Source organism: Hypoxylon fragiforme (assembly GCF_022984875.1).
Source record: "Hypoxylon fragiforme strain CBS 206.31 chromosome Unknown GGS25scaffold_7, whole genome shotgun sequence".
In the NCBI taxonomy this organism is placed as follows: domain Eukaryota; kingdom Fungi; phylum Ascomycota; class Sordariomycetes; order Xylariales; family Hypoxylaceae; genus Hypoxylon; species Hypoxylon fragiforme.
Window position 1 is genome coordinate 145,773 of NW_026054762.1, and position 18,034 is coordinate 163,806.

At 49.1% G+C, this 18,034-nt stretch overlaps 4 protein-coding genes across 4 annotated transcripts; 2 read left to right on the forward strand and 2 right to left on the reverse strand.

The window, feature by feature from the left end:
- The first annotated feature begins 259 nt into the window (after positions 1–259).
- On the forward strand, positions 260–4,592 carry GGS25DRAFT_351740 (DNA-directed RNA polymerase II subunit RPB2). The gene is made up of 3 exons (XM_049258053.1): positions 260–2,814; positions 2,871–4,099; positions 4,171–4,592. The coding sequence occupies exons 1-3, from the start codon at positions 427–429 to the stop codon at positions 4,331–4,333; spliced, it is 3,780 nt and encodes a 1,259-aa protein (XP_049114355.1). The 5' UTR covers positions 260–426; the 3' UTR covers positions 4,334–4,592.
- Positions 4,593–7,710: 3,118 nt separating this feature from the next.
- Positions 7,711–9,665, forward strand: GGS25DRAFT_352140 (uncharacterized protein). Its single transcript, XM_049258055.1, has 2 exons — positions 7,711–8,858; positions 9,014–9,665. The coding sequence occupies exons 1-2, from the start codon at positions 7,892–7,894 to the stop codon at positions 9,511–9,513; spliced, it is 1,467 nt and encodes a 488-aa protein (XP_049114356.1). The 5' UTR covers positions 7,711–7,891; the 3' UTR covers positions 9,514–9,665.
- Positions 9,666–11,540, reverse strand: GGS25DRAFT_351823 (cross-pathway control WD-repeat protein cpc2). Its single transcript, XM_049258054.1, has 5 exons — positions 11,295–11,540; positions 11,110–11,147; positions 10,904–11,030; positions 10,473–10,790; positions 9,666–10,243 (listed from the first exon to the last, which is right to left on the reverse strand). Exons 1-5 carry the CDS (start codon positions 11,334–11,336, stop codon positions 9,818–9,820), a joined length of 951 nt encoding a protein of 316 aa, XP_049114357.1. The 5' UTR covers positions 11,337–11,540; the 3' UTR covers positions 9,666–9,817.
- A 619-nt stretch (positions 11,541–12,159) lies between these two features.
- GGS25DRAFT_352157 (uncharacterized protein) lies at positions 12,160–13,463 on the reverse strand. The gene is made up of 2 exons (XM_049258056.1): positions 12,330–13,463; positions 12,160–12,238 (listed from the first exon to the last, which is right to left on the reverse strand). Exon 1 carries the CDS (start codon positions 13,285–13,287, stop codon positions 12,364–12,366), a length of 924 nt encoding a protein of 307 aa, XP_049114358.1. The 5' UTR covers positions 13,288–13,463; the 3' UTR covers positions 12,160–12,238; positions 12,330–12,363.
- Positions 13,464–18,034: the final 4,571 nt, after the last annotated feature.

Genomic DNA, 18,034 nt, shown 5'->3' on the forward strand with positions numbered 1-18,034 from the left:
TGATACAGTCTCTTTTATACTTGATGTATATGGCCCTTTTATACTTTAAATGATGAAATGTCTTGCTAACTTACGCGACGAAGCCGACGTAATTTAGGACCACTTCGCGCCTTTTTGCCTTCGACCGACCGACAATCAAGCAACGCTGTTGTTTGCCAGCACACGGCAACTTCTAGTGGCTATCGATTGTTTCATTCACCTCTACCTCTTTACATCTTGATCTTGGCGATTCTTATTCAATTCATTCTTCCCACTACCAATTATTCTGCATCAATCATTCAACACCTTGACTTTCAATTACGCCTATTTTCAACATCTTCCATGATCACATTCTTTTACGTTTAATACTCTCTCCCAGCCGACTTACCCTCACGTCCTCCATCGCAACAGCCGATAAGATCAAATTTAATCTAGAAACATTGCATCATGGCCGATTACGATGAGGGTTACGAGTATGAGGAGGAGTATGCCGATGATTCCATTACGCCGGAAGATTGCTGGACTGTCATTGGTTCTTATTTCAAGAGAAAGGGTTTAGTGTCTCAACAGATCGACTCTTTCAATGACTTTCAAGAGACCACCATTCAAGAATTAGTCGAAGAGTACTCCCAAATCAGCGTCGATGAGCACAACCCTCCTTCCCCCGAAGGCCGCACCATCGCCCTTCGTCGATATGATCTCAAACTTGGACATGTCACCATTGCTCGGCCCGTCGCTATGGAGAGTGACAATACATCCGGTCCACTTCTACCCTACGAGTGCCGCGATCGTAACATGACATATGCTGCTCCTATCTATGTTAAGGTCGATAGTAAGGTCACCGCATGTATCGAACAAGACATCCCCCTGCACGAAATGGACGAAGAACAGCAGGCTGAAGCACGCGCTACCGGCAAGCACCCAGTACGCCTAGTTTGGGAAGAAGAAGAGAACGTTCTGGAGTCGCCTCTTACCGAGAAGGGCAAGACAAGTGACCAAGTTTTCATCGGCAAACTTCCCATTATGATCAAGTCCAAGGCTTGCCATCTCAACGGCGAGAGCGAGGACGATCTTTTCATGTTGAACGAGTGCCCATATGATCAAGGTGGATATTTCATCATCAACGGTAGCGAAAAGGTTCTTATTGCTCAAGAAAGATCGGCTGCGAACATTGTTCAGGTTTTCAAGAAGGCCCAGCCTAGCCCGTTCTCTTACATCGCTGAGATCCGAAGTGCTCTCGAAAAAGGATCGAGACTCATCTCATCACTAATGTTGAAGCTGTATACCAAAGGCGATGCATCAAGGGGCGGCTATGGCCAAACTATTCATACGACCCTCCCATTCGTGCGAGCTGACACTCCTATTGCGATTGTCTTCCGCGCTCTGGGCGTGGTCAGCGATGAAGATATTTTAAATTACATCTGTTACGACCGCAACGATAGCCAAATGCTCGAGATGTTACGTCCCTGCATCGAAGAAGCCTTTTGCATCCAGGACCGTGAGGTTGCTCTAGATTTCATCGGGAAACGTGGAAGGGACTCTCACAATACCACGGCGCGAGAGCGTCGTGTGCGGGCTGCTAAGGATATCTTGCAGAAAGAAATGCTTCCTCATATATCCCAGTCGGAAGGATGCGAGACCAGGAAGGCGTTCTTCCTCGGTTATATGGTTCACAAGCTATTGCAATGCGCCCTGGGCCGCCGCGATGTCGATGATCGGGATCACTTCGGAAAAAAGCGTCTCGACCTAGCTGGTCCCTTGCTTGCCAAGTTGTTCAGGAATATTGTTCGTCGATTGGTAACGGAGATTTCGCAGCATTTGAGACGTTGTATCGACCAAAACAGACGCTTCCAAATCGAGCTTGCCGCAAAGCCTGCGATTATTACAAATGGACTCAAATACTCGCTCGCTACAGGAAACTGGGGTGATCAGAAGAAGGCCATGAGTTCGACCGCCGGTGTGTCTCAAGTCTTGAACCGATACACGTTCGCATCGACCCTTTCTCATTTGAGAAGAACCAACACTCCTATTGGAAGAGACGGAAAATTGGCGAAGCCTCGGCAGCTTCACAACACGCATTGGGGCCTTGTCTGTCCAGCCGAGACGCCCGAAGGCCAAGCCTGTGGACTGGTCAAAAATCTGTCGTTGATGTGCTCTATCAGTGTGGGTACTTCGACTGATCCTATCGTAGACTATATGATCACTCGAAGCATGGATGTTTTAGAAGAGTACGAGCCCAAGACCAATCCTAATGCCACGAAGATCTTCTTGAACGGCTCTTGGATTGGCACGCACACAGACCCCAAGGCTCTCGTCAGAGATATTCAGGAATTACGACGAGCCAACCAGATTCCGTCTGAGGTCTCACTGGTGCGCGACATTCGCGATCGTGAGTTCAAGATCTTCTCTGATGCTGGTCGTGTTATGCGCCCACTATTCGTCGTTCAACGAGAGGATGATCCGGAGAAGGGTATTGTCAAGGGCTCCTTGGCTCTTACCAAGGAGATGATACAGAGGCTGGAGGCCGACAATGATCAAGATCCTGAGAGTGAGGATTATTTTGGCTGGCAAGGACTAGTTAATGACGGTGCTATTGAATACCTCGACGCCGAAGAAGAGGAGACGGCGATGATATGCATGACGCCGGAGGATCTTGAGACATTCCGTCTGACCAAGGCTGGCTATGAAATGAGCCAGGACAACGGCGATGAAATCAACAAGAGGTTGAAAACCAAAGTGAATCCCACAACTCACATGTACACACATTGCGAGATCCATCCTAGCATGCTCCTAGGAATCTGTGCCAGTATTATTCCTTTCCCAGATCACAATCAGGTATGCACTTTTACTCGCCCCCTTTCCCATCTCGTTACTAATATGTTGTTGTGCAGTCACCCAGAAATACATACCAGTCGGCTATGGGTAAGCAAGCTATGGGGTTTTTCCTTACAAATTACAACCGACGTATGGACACGATGGCAAACATTCTTTACTACCCGCAAAAGCCTCTTGGCACCACACGTTCTATGGAATTTTTGAAGTTCCGCGAGCTTCCGGCTGGACAAAACGCTATCGTGGCCATCGCTTGTTACTCGGGATACAACCAAGAAGATTCCGTCATCATGAACCAGAGTAGCATCGATCGAGGTCTGTTCCGCAGTCTTTTCTTCAGATCCTATAGCGACTGCGAAAAGCGTGTTGGCATCAACACGGTGGAATCATTCGAGAAGCCGTTCAAGAGCGACACGTTACGGCTCAAACAGGGCACGTACGATAAGCTTGACGACGATGGCATTGTTGCCCCCGGAGCCCGCGTCATTGGAGAGGACATCATCATCGGAAAGACGTCACCCATCAACCCAGACAACGAAGAGATGGGACAGCGAACTAAAAATCACACCAAACGTGACGCTTCCACGCCTCTGCGCAGCACGGAGAGTGGTATTGTCGACTCTGTCATCGTCACGACTAACCAGGATGGCCTCCGTTACGTCAAGGTCCGCGTTCGAACTACGAAGATTCCCCAGATCGGCGACAAGTTCGCCTCTCGCCACGGCCAGAAGGGAACCATTGGTGTTACATACAGACAAGAAGACATGCCCTTTACTTGCGAGGGCATTGTCCCCGACATAATCATTAACCCGCATGCTATCCCATCTCGTATGACTATTGCTCATTTGATCGAGTGTTTGCTTAGTAAAGTTTCCACCCTGAAGGGGATGGAGGGAGATGCGACGCCATTTACCGATGTTACGGTAGATTCGGTATCCGGACTTTTGCGCGAACACGGATACCAGTCGCGCGGTTTCGAGATCATGTACCATGGCCACACCGGGCGCAAGCTCCGAGCGCAGGTCTTCTTTGGGCCAACGTACTACCAACGTCTTCGACATATGGTGGACGACAAGATTCATGCTCGAGCACGTGGCCCGGTACAGATCATGACGCGACAGCCTGTTGAGGGTCGTGCGAGAGATGGAGGTCTCCGTTTCGGAGAGATGGAACGTGATTGCATGATTGCTCATGGTGCCGCCTCTTTCCTGAAGGAGCGTCTATTTGAAGTATCGGATGCTTTCAGAGTACACGTCTGCGAGATCTGTGGACTCATGACGCCCATAGCGTAAGTTTTCCTCGCCCCCCTTTTCTTTCCTGTCCACCTTTTAAGGGTGATTGCTGATGTTCGTATTATAGTATCCTCAGCAAGGGTTCGTTCGAATGTCGTCCCTGCAAGAACAAGACGAAGATCGCACAGATTTATATTCCATACGCTGCCAAGCTTCTATTCCAGGAGCTTCAGGCTATGGGTATCGCAACTCGCATGTTCACCGACCGCTCCGGTGTCAGCATCCGCTAGGCAACAGTTGGAGGGGAGTCGAACCAAAGCGTGGTGGTGGTTCTTTTGTGCCTAGATAGGTGCCTAATATCTTTGCGGCAGTAGACAACTTTCTAGTTGATCGATCCCGTCTAGTTTGTGTATACTTGCATAGGGTTGGCGTTTGCCTTACTTCTTGATTTTTAATTATATGAGCCGAGAGTCAAAAGTGGAAATCGACCATATAGCAATTGCAGGTCGGGCGTCCCGGTTTTCTGGCTTTGGTCCCTTTTTTCCAAGAAGAGAAATGCGTTGTTAGTTCACGTCAGGGTGGTCGGTCTGAGGGGAATGAGCAGCAGATGGATGTACCATGATTAACTAAATTGATGCATTGAGACAACATTGAATGTGTATTCGTTCGTGTTTCGCATTTTACGTCTACGACTAATCGGTGACTATATCTGTAGAAATCGGGCATGTTTTATTTGAACGTCGTACATGCTATGCTGGTGGCTTCGATATCGTCTCCCAAATCGTGTGGCCTCTTCCGCTATAACTACCTAGTACCTAGGTAGGTACTCAGCATACCGTTGCCCAAATTTCACCCCCTTTCTCTCGCTACACAATTCCTCGCGCCCTTCTTTCCGCTCTTCGTGACGCCTCCCGAGAGAGGGCGGGTAAGAAGGGTAAGAAGGGTGGGTGGTCATGGGTGATGTAAACCCAAGATCGCCGACAGGGGTTTGAGACGCTGGAGTTAGGGCGAGGGCGTCGTAACCAGTAGTTGGTGGGGATCGTTTGTCGGGGCTTTGGAGTTGGATCTGTTGGCTGGTGTACGCACACATATATACCGGCCTGTCTGCCCATATACCTACTAGTAGGTAGGTAGGTAGGTAGGCAGATAGGATGACGGGACGATCTTCTTTGAGTTGAACATAATCATTCTGAGCGGTGAATAGGGCGAGGCTGTAGTTGGCAAGTGTTGTGGCCTTGATAACGTAAAGGAAATAGCGAGGGGGGGGGGGGTGAAAATCATATTTACTACCTATATACGACTCGCGGAGAGTCTTCAAAAGCCTTGGGAAGAGGTCGTTATATTCATTCCCGGATCCCGTCCATACGCAGGCTTTCCTCTTACGGGATACCTACCACCAATGCTGTTTATCCCATCGTCTTCTCCCTTCAATTCACTTACTTATCAAATACCGTGGTAATTATGGAGAGTTGCAAGCAGAGAATACAGTAGTAGAATATCCAATCGCTTGAATCTATCAAAATCGTCTAAGGAGAAACCCCTATAACATCTAATATCATACCATAGTGCATATACGTGGTAATGTAGGTAATAAGCACCGTAGGCAGGTAATCTGATACTGTAGGTACTCTTTCCCCCCTTTACCCGCAAGCACGATCGCGATGTCCAGTCCTGTATAGTTCCCAACTATCACGTTGTGGTAATGCCTCGAACAGGCAATTATGCTGGCAGATCTGCGGCGTCATTCGTGATTGGCTCCCAGCTGTCTCCTGTGTTCCGCGTTATTGGCAAACAAAAGGTCTTAGACTAAGTAACTTGGCACTGATATTTCTCATACAATTACATTACCTACTTGGGTCGGCATGTATGAGACGAGAATGAATGGCATTGTATTCGTCGTTTTTACACGTCTGCTGGCTAGGTCTCGCATAAGGACGCTGAGGGAAATAAGAGCAATCGTGATAGATAGGGGACTTGTGTAGCACCTACCCGCACCCATGTTTATGCCACTGCCTTTCCCCATTCCTGAGTCCTCGCGATTTGTCCATTAGGAAGGATCTCGAGACACGAAGATAAGATGAGAGGGTGGGGGGGCGCATACCTAGATAGATTCCTGGCCATATATTGAACGACTTCAAGGTTCGTTTTAGGACAAGTCGAAACAACTAGAGAGACAGATACCATGTGTCCCGGGTACGCTCACATCCGTACCCATCTAGGCATTTACCGTATTTACCTCTGTAGATAATGTAGGTAGGTAAACCCCCATATACCTAAAGTAAGGCGATCCCTAGATTAGCCAGGGGTCAGACAAAATCGCTATAGTCGTAAGTACGTAGCAGGAGCCGCATTCCTCCACGAGGACGGGAAGACCCTCTCGGACCCGAAAGACACTGCCTAGGCACATAGTAAACCCACCAACGATGAACGTGCTTTCCTCGTAACTACCTAACCACGGCTTCGGACCCGTATACACAAGATTGGGGGATGTATGTCTCTCGTATGGAATGTCATTGCTAGGTAGGTAGATCAGAGTGGAAGGCTCCCGGCCGTGTCGTCCATCAACCTTTCACCGGAGTATTGGCTGAATAGAGATACCACGGCGTAAGGGTTGAGATAAGGGATCTAGAGTATGATGTAGGTGAGTTACAGAGCATACGAGAAAATGTGCTGTTCGGATCGTATGTCTTGTCGGTTACTTATTTACTCGCTTGCTTACCTACCTGTGAGTACATCGATCGATGTATGAATATCGTAAAGCTTCAACAGGCAAACCACCAGACGATCCCTCGTGCGTGATTGGACTTGGACTCGCCGATTGAGTATACATGGATGGATGTATTCCTATAGGTAGTTGTTAATTCAACGGTTTTCCATCAAAATGAGGAGTTGCTCATAATCACCACTGCTGTCTCTCCCAAACGGCTTGCTAGTAAGACATCCTCGTAATGTGCAACACCAGAAATGCGTGTATACCGGTAGGTAAGTAGTATACAACCTCGAACCCGTCAACTGTTCCCCGTGTTTATTGTAGTACCTCGACACGTACCCCAGACTATTCAAACAACTACCGAACGGTTAGACCCGCCAGTCTGCCTCCTTTTCTCCTAGCCTCCCTAACTTTCCTCATAAACAAAAACAAAATAAATAGATACCTATCTACATACCTACTTACTTACTTACTGTCATATACATCAGAGTCAAGACACGGGCGTCGGCGGACATCCCGCATTCGACCTAGCCAGGGCAAACCGATAGGCCTGCAAGAGGCAAGAAACCAAAAAAAACCGTGCGTCCAGTAAGGTATAGCGAAAAGCGCCGCCCGCCCCGTTCTAGGCGTCCTCGGAGCTGAGACATCCATTTCATTTTTGCTTTTTTTTAAATACTCTCTCTTCTCTCTATGGACAGGGGGGGGGAGGAGAATAGGAAAGGTCGCCATCAAGTAAGCCCCCCCGACCGACCAACCTATCGGGAATGTTAAGCCCTAAGAATCCTTATGAATAGGTAACCTTCTTCCTGGAGGATAGATAAGTACCGTCTTATTTCCCCTTTGCCCCCGTCTATCAGCTAGTTAGTCAGATCGTTAACGACGGCATCGACGACAAAAGTACTGGGGAAGACGACTATTAAGGACAACAACAACAACAAGAAGAATAGCAAGAAGGATAAATAATGCGTAAATCTGGCTTCCTTCACTCACTATATCGAAAGTAGGTAGGCAGTTATAGTATATCGATCGATCGAACGGATGGAGTAGCACATACCTACCTACCTATTCCACGAACTCGAATTCGTCGAAAAAGCAACAACAACACAGCAATCACAACCCCCAAGAGGCCATCTTCACAATGGCCTCACCCACACCCACACCCACGTCCACAACCCCCTCCTTCGATCCCCGCCTCCAAACCTTCACCATCCTCAACGCCCTCGCCTCGCCCACGGCCCTCTCCCTCCCCACCCTCGACGCGCAGCGCGTCCGCCTCGCCAACACATCCATAAACTACGGCGCGCAGCTCGGCCTCGTGCTCTCCTCCCTCCTCTCCACCCTCCTCCTGCTGCCCTCCCGCCGCCTGCGCCGGCCCGTCCACCTCGCCCAGGCCCTGTGCCTCTGCGTCTCCGCCGCGCGCCTCGCCCTGCTGGTCCTGTACTTCCCGGGCCCCCTCACGGAGTACTACGTCGCCTGGACGCGGGACGCGTCCGTGCTCAGCGCCGCCGCCGACTACGGCCTCACCACCGCCGCCGCGGCCCTGAGCGTGCTGCAGCTCGCGCTCGTCGAGGCCGCGCTGGCGCTGCAGAGCCGGGTCTTGGTCAGGACTTGGGGCGCGTTCGGGTCTAATGCCCCCATCACCACCACCGCTGGCACAAAAATAGGAGGAGGAGGAAGATGGAGAAGGTGGACCCGCAACTCCTGGTGGTGGTGGTGGCAGCCGCCCGTGCTCGTCTTCGCCGTCGTCCTCGCCGTCGCCACGGTCGCCATGCGCGCCGTGTGGGTCGCGCGGTACACGCAGGCGCTGCGCGGGCACACGCTGCCGGTCCCCCTGGACGCGACGGGGCAGGCCTCCGTGATTCTTGGTGCCGCGTCCGTGTTCTATTTCTGCGGCTTGTTTTTCGCGCACCTGGCCATCCATCTGGCTGCCACCAGACGGGTGTTGAGGGGAGGTAGAGGGGGGGAAGGGGGGCGGAAGTTCTCGGTTGCGCTGACGTTGAAGGAGGGCGTGGATGGGAGAGGTGGTGGTGGTGGGAGGAAGAGGGGGGGACTTACTTCGTTGGAGATATTGGCGGTTGGGAATGGGATTCTGATGTTGGCGCCTTGTGAGTTTTCATTTACTTATTTCTTTCCGTCCCAATTTTTCTATCACGTATATTCTTCCCCCCCCTTACATCGCCGTGTACAACTCACACATACCTACACATCCATACATACACTACCCCAAACCCAAAACAAAGAAAAACTAACACCCCCCCAGGCCTCTTTGCCGGTCTCGACGTAGCCGCCGGACCAGGCAACACCCGCGTGCTCCCTTTCGATGCTGGGTCCTGGGTGCAGACCCTCGTCGCCGCCGGCCTCCCACTCATCAGCATCGCCGCCTTCTACCGGGGCTCCGACTCGGCCGACTCGCGGCTGAACTCTCGCCTGGGGCGTTTCGCTACTTCTCGGCCACCCGTGGAACGTCGGAGGACAAGGAACCGGAATTTCCACCACCAGCGCCGCTCTTCCGAGCCGTTTTCATTTCACCAGGGGGAGATAGAGCGGGATTTGTTCAAGGGGGTTGAGCTGGTCGATCGGGTTGATCAGATAGACATGAGGCACTTGGAGGATATAGAGGCGACGGCGGGTACGACGACAGGCGTGGACCATGGGCATGGGGTAAATCGTGATTCTGAAGAGGGAAAGGGAAACAGCTTTCGGATACCTAGGGAATTTACTGTAACGATAGATGCTGAGACGAGTAGAAGCGAACAATGATACATCGATCACCTACCTAGCTACATTTAATGTAGCATACTTGTACTAGTAGTAGCTTATGTAGAACAGACTGATATTTTTATATCAACGAAACAAATCATGTCACGTTATCAGATCAACAAAGTGTCTTCACAAATCGTAAATTTTGGACTACCGTATGGTAGCAACCAAGCGGCAATGCAACGTATCTAGTGTATTTCCGTTACCAGTCGCAGCGATTGCCATTTCCCTTGATTAAAGCTCAAATGACAGCCCATCCCGTACGCCCAGTCAATGACCGATATTCGACCCCTCGGGAAAGGATTTACGCCCTCGACATAACACCCCATGCTCGGATAATGTTGTCGGTGTAACCAGCGAACAGGGTCTGACCGTCGGCGCTCCAGGCCAAGCTCACGCACTCGGGTTCCCGGCTCTTCTTACCAACCGATGTGAACTCGGGCTTCAACTCGTCAACCTTGCTCTTCTTCTCCAGGTCGAAGATGATAATGGAGCTGGCAGTTGCGGCGCAGAGCCAGTATCGGTTAGGAGAGAAGACGAGAGCGTGGATCTCATCACCAGCGTTTAGGGAGTACAGGTGCTTGGACTCGTTGAGATCCCAGAGCATGGTGGTGCCGTCCTTGCCACCGGAGGCGCAGAGGGATCCGTCGGGGGAGATGGTGACGGTGTTGATGTAGCCGGTGTGGCCAATGTGGTCAGTCTGAAGCTTGCAGGTGGAAAGTTCCCAGACCTATCGCGAATAAAAGTTAGTGATGGAGGTACACAACTTTTATGCGGAGAAAAAATTATAGCAAGATATTTATCATCAGTGCTGGTGTTAGGTGGTCTCATGGCTTGCGAGCAAGCTCTGAAGTAGCAAATACTTTTGAAAGCAAAGCATCATATGAAGGTGTGTTTTTGAAATGTTGTTCTTTCCGGATCGATCAGGACAAGGGAGGAAAGAGATAAAAACAACATACCTTGACGAGCTTGTCCCAGCTGCTAGAGACGATGACGGGGTTCTGGGGGTTGGGGCTGAAACGGACGCAAGAGACCCATTCGGTGTGGCCCTTGTCGGTGATGGTGAACTTGCAGTCACCTAGGGTGTTCCACAGCTTGATAGTTCGGTCGCGCGAACCCGAGACAATCTGTCGGTTGTCGGCGGAGAAAGAGACGGAAAGAACATCGTTGGTGTGGCCGACGAATCGTCGCGTGGTGGTACCGGTAGCCAGCTCCCAGAGTCGGAGGGTCTTGTCCCAAGAAGCGGACAGGGCGTAGGCACCATCAGAGGAGATGACCTGAAGGTTACTGTCAGCCAATTATTTCTTCGTCTTGAATTCCAGCATCCGCATCCGCGTCCACATCTGACTCTGTTATCCGCCTAGGAAAAGAAGGGAATCTGGCAACATACGCAGTCGGACACGATGTGGGAGTGGCCGTGGAGAGATCGCTTGGGGTAACCGTATTGCGACTCGTCTCGGGTCAGGTTCCAGATAATCAAAGACTTATCACGGCTGCCGGAGAGGAGCATGTTGGGGCTGTAGCATGACGGGTTAGCTTGCGATGATAATAAGTATGGGAAATGGTGGAAACACAGATTATGAATAATTGACATACTTCTCCATAGAGGTAGCCAAGCTGGTGACCCAGCCATTCTATAGAAACACAAGTAATGTTAGCTATCATTTGATCCCATTAATTTCTTCTTAAGATACTAAATATTAAAAACTTCGCGATGCGCCTCTGATGCAAAATTCCAATCGCGTCGATAGAATTTCTAGAAAGAGTGAAAAATAACTTACGTGGCCCTCGAGGGTTCCCTTAAGAATTAGTTGCTCGGCCATTGCGAAGGGATACTCGAATTTGTGAATGAAGAAGAGGACGAAGAAGAGTAAAAGTTGTAAATGGTCGAGATGGTAATCGTCCTTCTGTTCTGGAGCTAGGAACTTGCAAAATTTCCCCGACAATTTTTGTGTGCGATTTCTTTTAGGGTCGAATCGCTAAATCAACGGTAGGTGCTACCTTCTTAGCTTCTAAAGCCTTGCCGTTACAGGTGGGGCTCTACCCAATCAAACGCGCAAATTCAATTTGGTTCAATTTGGTTTGCTTGTCAGCTGACTGGAAAATATTAGCAGGTGCCTCAGCCTGTCAATGCTAGCGTATGTGATTAGGTAAGAAACATTAAAAGGGGGGATTGATGAAATATGTATGTACATTGTACGTACCAGTTGATTAACTCTCGAGTCTCCTGTGTGAGAGGCAAACTTGATATCAAATGACAATCAAAGCTTCTGTAGGTAGAAACAAACTTGTAAACCATGAAATCATCATGCACAGAATCGTACATCAATCAAGACCTCCTAGGTGACGTAGTATGCAAGGCAAGGCAAGGCAAGGCAAAGCAAAGATGAATATATCATGGCGCTGCTGCTGCTCAAACTGGGTATCTCAGATCGCAATGCTACCGGTATCCCCAAACTCCGTAGCTTGTAGAATAACAAATCGATACCGCCAGAAATCAAATAAAACTTCTGTCCATCCTCGTGTCTCTTCATAAACAGGTAGGTAGCTTCTTTCAGGCGTGCGGGCAGTAAAGTATTATAGACACAAGTTTCTATAATCTCTGCAAAGCAAAAGGCATGACAATGTATTATAAACGCCGTGCCCCCGAGATGGCATTATGCTCTCGTGTCTTCGTATTCTCGTGTTCTATTATTAGGACCGCAATGATGTGTATCAGTGCCAGCTAGGAATTCTCACATTAGTATATGATACCCCTCACTAGAGTGACTATCATCGCAAAGACAAATATATAGGTATGAATCGTAGTAACTCACCAGATCTAGCAACGCCAATGTCATCCAGTCAAGTCTAAGTTCTCTGCACAGTCTTCGGCACACCCTTGCGACCATACCTGCCGCCGAAATTGACAATCGTGCTATTGTCTGCAATTTCCTGTCCACCTTTCGACGATGATCCAGCTTCGGGCAGTACTGAGCCCATCATGGATTCCCAAGTATGGTGTCGCTGTTTACTAAGCAAGTCGCGTTCCGCCAATGCATTGAGTTCCTTCTGACGGCTGATTCTGGCTGCTCGGTTGATTCGTCGCAACGCCACCTCACCCTTCTTCGCAGCTATCTCGGCCTCGGCCTGTTCTTTGGAGATATCACGCGTTTGTTCTATCGGGGTGAATCTGTAAGTGTATGGAGGTGGTGGCGGTGGGAAGTTCTTTGGAATCCAAGGGCGCTCCTCCTTCTCTCTTTGACCGGACAACTCCTCGCCTAGATACGGTCGAGGCTTATGGAGGTATTCGGTGTCTTCTATAACCGGATTGTAGTAAGATGGCTCGAGAAGTTCTTTCGGGATAGGGTGCTTGAGATGTGGCTTCAAAGCTGATAGCTCGACATCTTGTTGGTGTAAAACCGTCTCAAAGTCCGTAGGAATCAGAGTATTTCTTCTTGCTCCATTTGCGATGCGTCGGAGATCACTCATGAATCTCATCGTGTATGTATCCACGAGCTCCGTGAAGTTTTCCAAGGCATCGTTTTTCGCTGAGTCAAAGCCTACTGCTTGCAACGTCAAGGCGATTGAGCGTTTGAGACCCTCTCTTCCAAGATCGCCCGCTGTGGGACGATTTATAACTTCATAAGCAGGCTTCGCGTCAGAGTAGACCTCGGGCGGCGTACTAGAGCGGGATTCGATGTCAGTGGATCGCTGCCGCTTTGCTGGATGGTCTTGTTCGTTGCTGCTATCGTCGCTACCGCTGGTGCTTGCGCGCTTTCGTGAGGAATCCATGGTGCGGAATCTTGAGATTGGGAGCGCGAAGATTTAAGTAGGGACTGTATCAAGGCCGGAAGAAAGCGGACTCTATGGCCACGTGGAAGATGATTGCGCGAAGAGGGCACGTGTACCAATCGCTGATAAGATGAATCGAATATCGTAAGAGTGCTGTTTTGATTCCATTAGTTGCCTATCGACTGTGTGTCGTGATGGTACGAACATGGATATTTAGACGCCAATGACATTAATGTGGTCAAATATGAGATATCGTAAGGTCGTAAGAAGCGCAAGATTTCTCGGCGACGAGTGGCTGTTTAAGATGGTGTTCGTAAGGTATTGATGGTTGTAATAATCAAGCTCGATACACAATGAACTGTGTGATGTTGTATTTATGTAACGGGTGCTGTGAGCGTCAGAAGAGCTCAGACGCGAAATCGTCAATGCGGAATCGCGTATTCGCGTTGTTGCGAGGCAACACCCTCCCAATTCGTAGCCCTGAGTCCGCCAGAATGCTGTCGTGGGTGAGAGCTGCCTAGCTTCAAGTCGCGCAGAGAAGTAAAATCGCGAAAACAGGGAATGCTTCAAGGATGGTGGTCTAGAAGTAATATTGATAATATATTGATGATCTTAGAGCAGAGGCGACAGAGAGGGCGAAACTGGGAGTAGATAGATCTGGGGATTCTCGTTTGAACCTGACGGTGAAGATGTTGCAGATGCTTTTTTTCTAGAAAATCGCGGTAACAGAACGAAGTTCAACGTCCAGGCCGATTGTGAAAACGCTGTGGCTTGAAATAGAATTAAGGTTTAGCTTAGCTACTAGCTAAGTGGATTGTGGCTTAAGCTCCAGGAAGGCCGTTGACCTCAGGAATCAACAATTATGTGGGGCTACGATAGTGGGGTTCACCCTAGTAGTACTTAGTTATTTACCTATGCAGGTTAGTACTATATGAGCTAGTTATGTGGATTCATTGTGGAAGCTGTTGACCTTGGAACTGATCACGATAGCTTCACTTTTACTCTATTTCTTTACTTTTTGCTTCAGCATACATGTAAAAGAAGTTGGATTACAACGAACCTCGCCCGCCTCTTAATCACTTGATCTGGTTACGAAAAGCAAAGTTTTGGCTTATTTCAACTGGTTTCTGCTGATCTACTTACCTCCTATAATAGGTAGTATACCTAATACTAGGGGTTTGCCTACGAGGTACATACCTAGTATGTGCGTAATTCGCGAGAAGTTATATCTACACCATTGTCGTGGCAGGCAGGTATCATGACGAGGAATCTTGCTCACAAGGTAGGCACCCATCTCACAATTCTGTTGTTTCCGACGTTTCAAGCCTTCTCATTCCAACACTCTCAGAGTCGGACACCCAAGATCGTCCGTCAGGGAGGCCTGGTACGGCAGGTAGGTTGGTAACCAGACAAACCTCACGGAATCATGGAGCCGCAACTTAAAGACGTAAGCACCCAAGTGACAAGGTATCGAAGCCTCTGGAGTCGCTCGTATTCCGAGCGGGAATATTCGATCTGACGGACTTTCCTTGACCGTCTCGAACTCTCCGGGACAAGCAAGGCCTGTCCTCTCGCTACCAGACAACTTCGGTCGCTTCGAGAAGCTTTTAAGATTGCCTTCCTTTCTTCTCCGACTGCAATTTCAACCCGTCTTTCGTAGTAAGTAAGTTAGCTAGCTGGCATCATTGTCCAGAACTCGCGACGGTAGCATTTCGGGGCAATCAAATGACCAGAAACCCCGGAGGATTCCCTACCGACGAAGTTTGCGCCGGTCAATTCTCACAGATGATGCGTAAGATAATAAATAGAGTCCCTACCAAAAAAAGTATCCGGGATGTTGGCGTCTTCAACAAGACAAAAGCGTATGTTGGCGGGAAATCGGCTTGCGTTGCCTGCCCGCCGAGATGGCTGTGTGTAAGAAGCTCGGTCTGTTACGGCTCTCTGCCAATCGCATCATAGAGTTGCCCAATCGGCTTTGTGACCTACCGGAGCTGGCCTTCCACTCACTCGCCCGAAACTCACCCTGTTGTCCGTTAGTCGCGACATCGAGGGATGCCTGTGTCACCACCCCGTCTAGGTGATAGTGGTAACTTAGTATTTTAGTAGTTGCAATAGCAGGAATAATAGCCGTAGGTAACAGTAACAGTAATAGGAGAATCACCAGGTCCCTCCCTGACGTCCGTTAGGCTGATCTCGATGCGCGAGATATCCTGGGTAAAGGAGCATCGGGCGTGATTTCTAAGGAGTTATGAAAATAAGGTAGGTGCAGGAGGTGAGGTAGGTAGGTAGGTAGCTATTAAACTTATTCCAGGGAAAGACCTTACATACGAAGCGATGGTCCGCCTGCCGATGAGCTGCGAGCATGCATGCGCGCGGGATCGCACGCCAACCTTTCCCATCGATCCCCCCTGGGGAAGATACGCGATCACCCGGACAGGGAAGGGGGCCTCGTGAAAATGCAGCTCGTACCACCGTGCTACATAAAACCCTTAGGGCTAACTATTAACTACCTACCAACCGTCCTTGCAGAGTTGCACGAGGGGATTGCTTCTCAGCACCGCTGCCGCAGCTGAACCATCTGCACGGCCGCGGCGTGGCACATGGCGATTTTGTATGTATGCGCATACAATAAGAACACTGGACACGCGTTTCTTGGTGGCTATTTATGGTGCGGCATTTCTATGTGGCAACTCACGACACGACAGGTTCGAGCAAGCTAACAGCGCTCGCTCGCCTTTGCTCACATTGATCAAAGACCACATTGGGGCCCTCACCAAGCCCAATTTTCAACGAGCTGGAACTAAGCATCTTGAACGATGCTCGCGGCTCTTCCTACACTACATCGACATACATACATTGCATGAATCCTACCAGACCCGAACGGCCAAGCTGTAGTGAGATCCGTCGGCAGTTGAGTATGAGGGATCAACAGCTAAGGTACCTAGCAACAGCTTGCTCGGAATCGCTTTCGCAATGCAACGGCGGGGTTAACCAGGGCAAAGACAGAAAAGAAAAAGAAAAAGAAAAAGATCCGCCCCCGAGAATGGACGAGAGTGTGTAATTATTAGCATTATGTAGTTTATTAAATTCGGCTGAACTTCTTCTTTGGACTGGAAACAGCACTCCTCGGGCTTTGTGAACCGGGATTCAACGTTAAGAGCTCAGGGTTATGTATGGAAGATTTACGGAAATAACCCGTTACGCATATCTTATTATAATAAGTTTTTTCTGTTTTGTTCGCTTGTGTTGGTTTTGTTCTACGGCATGGGGTGTTGGTTGATGCGGTGGTTCATGCTGGAGCGAATAGGAAATAGAATAGAATTGGAAGCAAGGGAAGCCAAGGATATACATAGGGGAGGAGTGGGAGGGGGTGGAAGAAGGAGAGGAACGGATGGCCAATAGGAATCATGTCGACCGAAATCTACTTCAAATAATATTACCCTGCCCATAATTTATGTAGGTATGTATGTAGGTATTGTAGATAAATTGTACGTACAGACCTCAATCTGTCACGTCGTTTATAGGTATGTAAGACAGCTGGAGATGACTTATGATAGTAGAAGATGTAGGTACATGCTTTGTACGACTGTACCTGAATCTGTTTAACACTTGAGAAATACATATGTAAGATTTCAGGAGGCAGTCAGCGAGGATGAACCTACATGATATATACCGTTACTTAATAGTAAGTACTGTCATGTTCGCATTTATATACCGAAGCCACCTATATATTAACATAGCAACGTGATTACTCGGAGGATATAATAGTGTACACATGTTTGCTTAAAATATGACCTGTGTTCGATGTTGAACCCCATAACGATCGTTGTAGAAACCATGTACTTATTTATATGTAGCCGCTCAGCCGTTTTATCTTGGCAATACCTAAGAGTTACTAGTACTAATACATAGTATGAAACAAACCCGTATCGACTCGGCCGAGACGTCATCGTCGTCTGGTACCCATCCCTTTTTCTCTCTCCCCCCCCCCCCCCTTTTTTTTTTTCCTTACATGGTTGGCTATGTACACTACTTTCTTTCTTTCTTTCCTTTTTTTTTTCAGCCCCCGACCAAGGACCTTCACCTCCCATATTAAGACATGGCCCGAGCCTCCCGCGGCGGGGATATGTGCGTTGTTACGGAAGCACCCGCTCGTACATTAATTGGCGTCTCCAGTGCAGTGGTGGCCATCCGAGTCGGAAGTCTCCAATCCCTGGCTACCTAACCTTAGATTTTTTTTGACACGCGGAGTTCAGGGAACATCCAAGAAAGCCGTCATGATGAAATTGGTTTACGTGCATGCGCGTTTGCTGTATGTAGCATGTATGATGTATGGATGTACAATTTATATATGTACGTCCACGTAGCTGTATGTAGGCATGTATGTATGTACGGGGCCGTTGGGCGTATTCTTGACCTGTAAAACCTCCAGTTTTCCGTGGATATGTAGGTATGAATGTACATGAAAGTAACGCCCATAAACGATTATATCAGTTTGCGGCCCAGCACATGTCCTTGCGAAGAGTGATAAGCGATGCAGTCCTCGCTCACTGGCCTACTGCCACCATCATCGCCCATCGAGGACCTTGCACCTGACGACTTCAAAGAATCTCGGCGTCCCTGACAGTCTTTTGGCTACTACCCTCCCCGATTTCTTTATTGGGAGGTTTCCCACGCCGGACAGAAATCCCGTCGTTCCTTTAGGAGCTGCGATTTCCAATTTGGACAGGCCATGCCTCCTTTGCGT

Excerpts from the sequence above, each read along its gene's own strand:
- GGS25DRAFT_351740 (XM_049258053.1), top strand. The coding sequence starts at position 427 with ATGGCCGATTACGATGAGGGTTACGAGTATGAGGAGGAGTATGCCGAT. Across the intron at positions 2,815-2,870 it reads CTTTCCCAGATCACAATCAG|TCACCCAGAAATACATACCA; the intron begins GTATGCACTTTT and ends GTTGTTGTGCAG. Across the intron at positions 4,100-4,170 it reads GGACTCATGACGCCCATAGC|TATCCTCAGCAAGGGTTCGT; the intron begins GTAAGTTTTCCT and ends TTCGTATTATAG.
- GGS25DRAFT_352140 (XM_049258055.1), top strand. The coding sequence starts at position 7,892 with ATGGCCTCACCCACACCCACACCCACGTCCACAACCCCCTCCTTCGAT. Across the intron at positions 8,859-9,013 it reads GATTCTGATGTTGGCGCCTT|GCCTCTTTGCCGGTCTCGAC; the intron begins GTGAGTTTTCAT and ends ACACCCCCCCAG.
- GGS25DRAFT_351823 (XM_049258054.1), bottom strand. The coding sequence starts at position 11,336 with ATGGCCGAGCAACTAATTCTTAAGGGAACCCTCGAGGGCCAC. Across the intron at positions 11,148-11,294 it reads AGGGAACCCTCGAGGGCCAC|AATGGCTGGGTCACCAGCTT; the intron begins GTAAGTTATTTT and ends GTGTTTCTATAG. Across the intron at positions 10,791-10,903 it reads CCCACATCGTGTCCGACTGC|GTCATCTCCTCTGATGGTGC; the intron begins GTATGTTGCCAG and ends AGTAACCTTCAG.
- GGS25DRAFT_352157 (XM_049258056.1), bottom strand. The coding sequence starts at position 13,287 with ATGGATTCCTCACGAAAGCGCGCAAGCACCAGCGGTAGCGACGATAGC.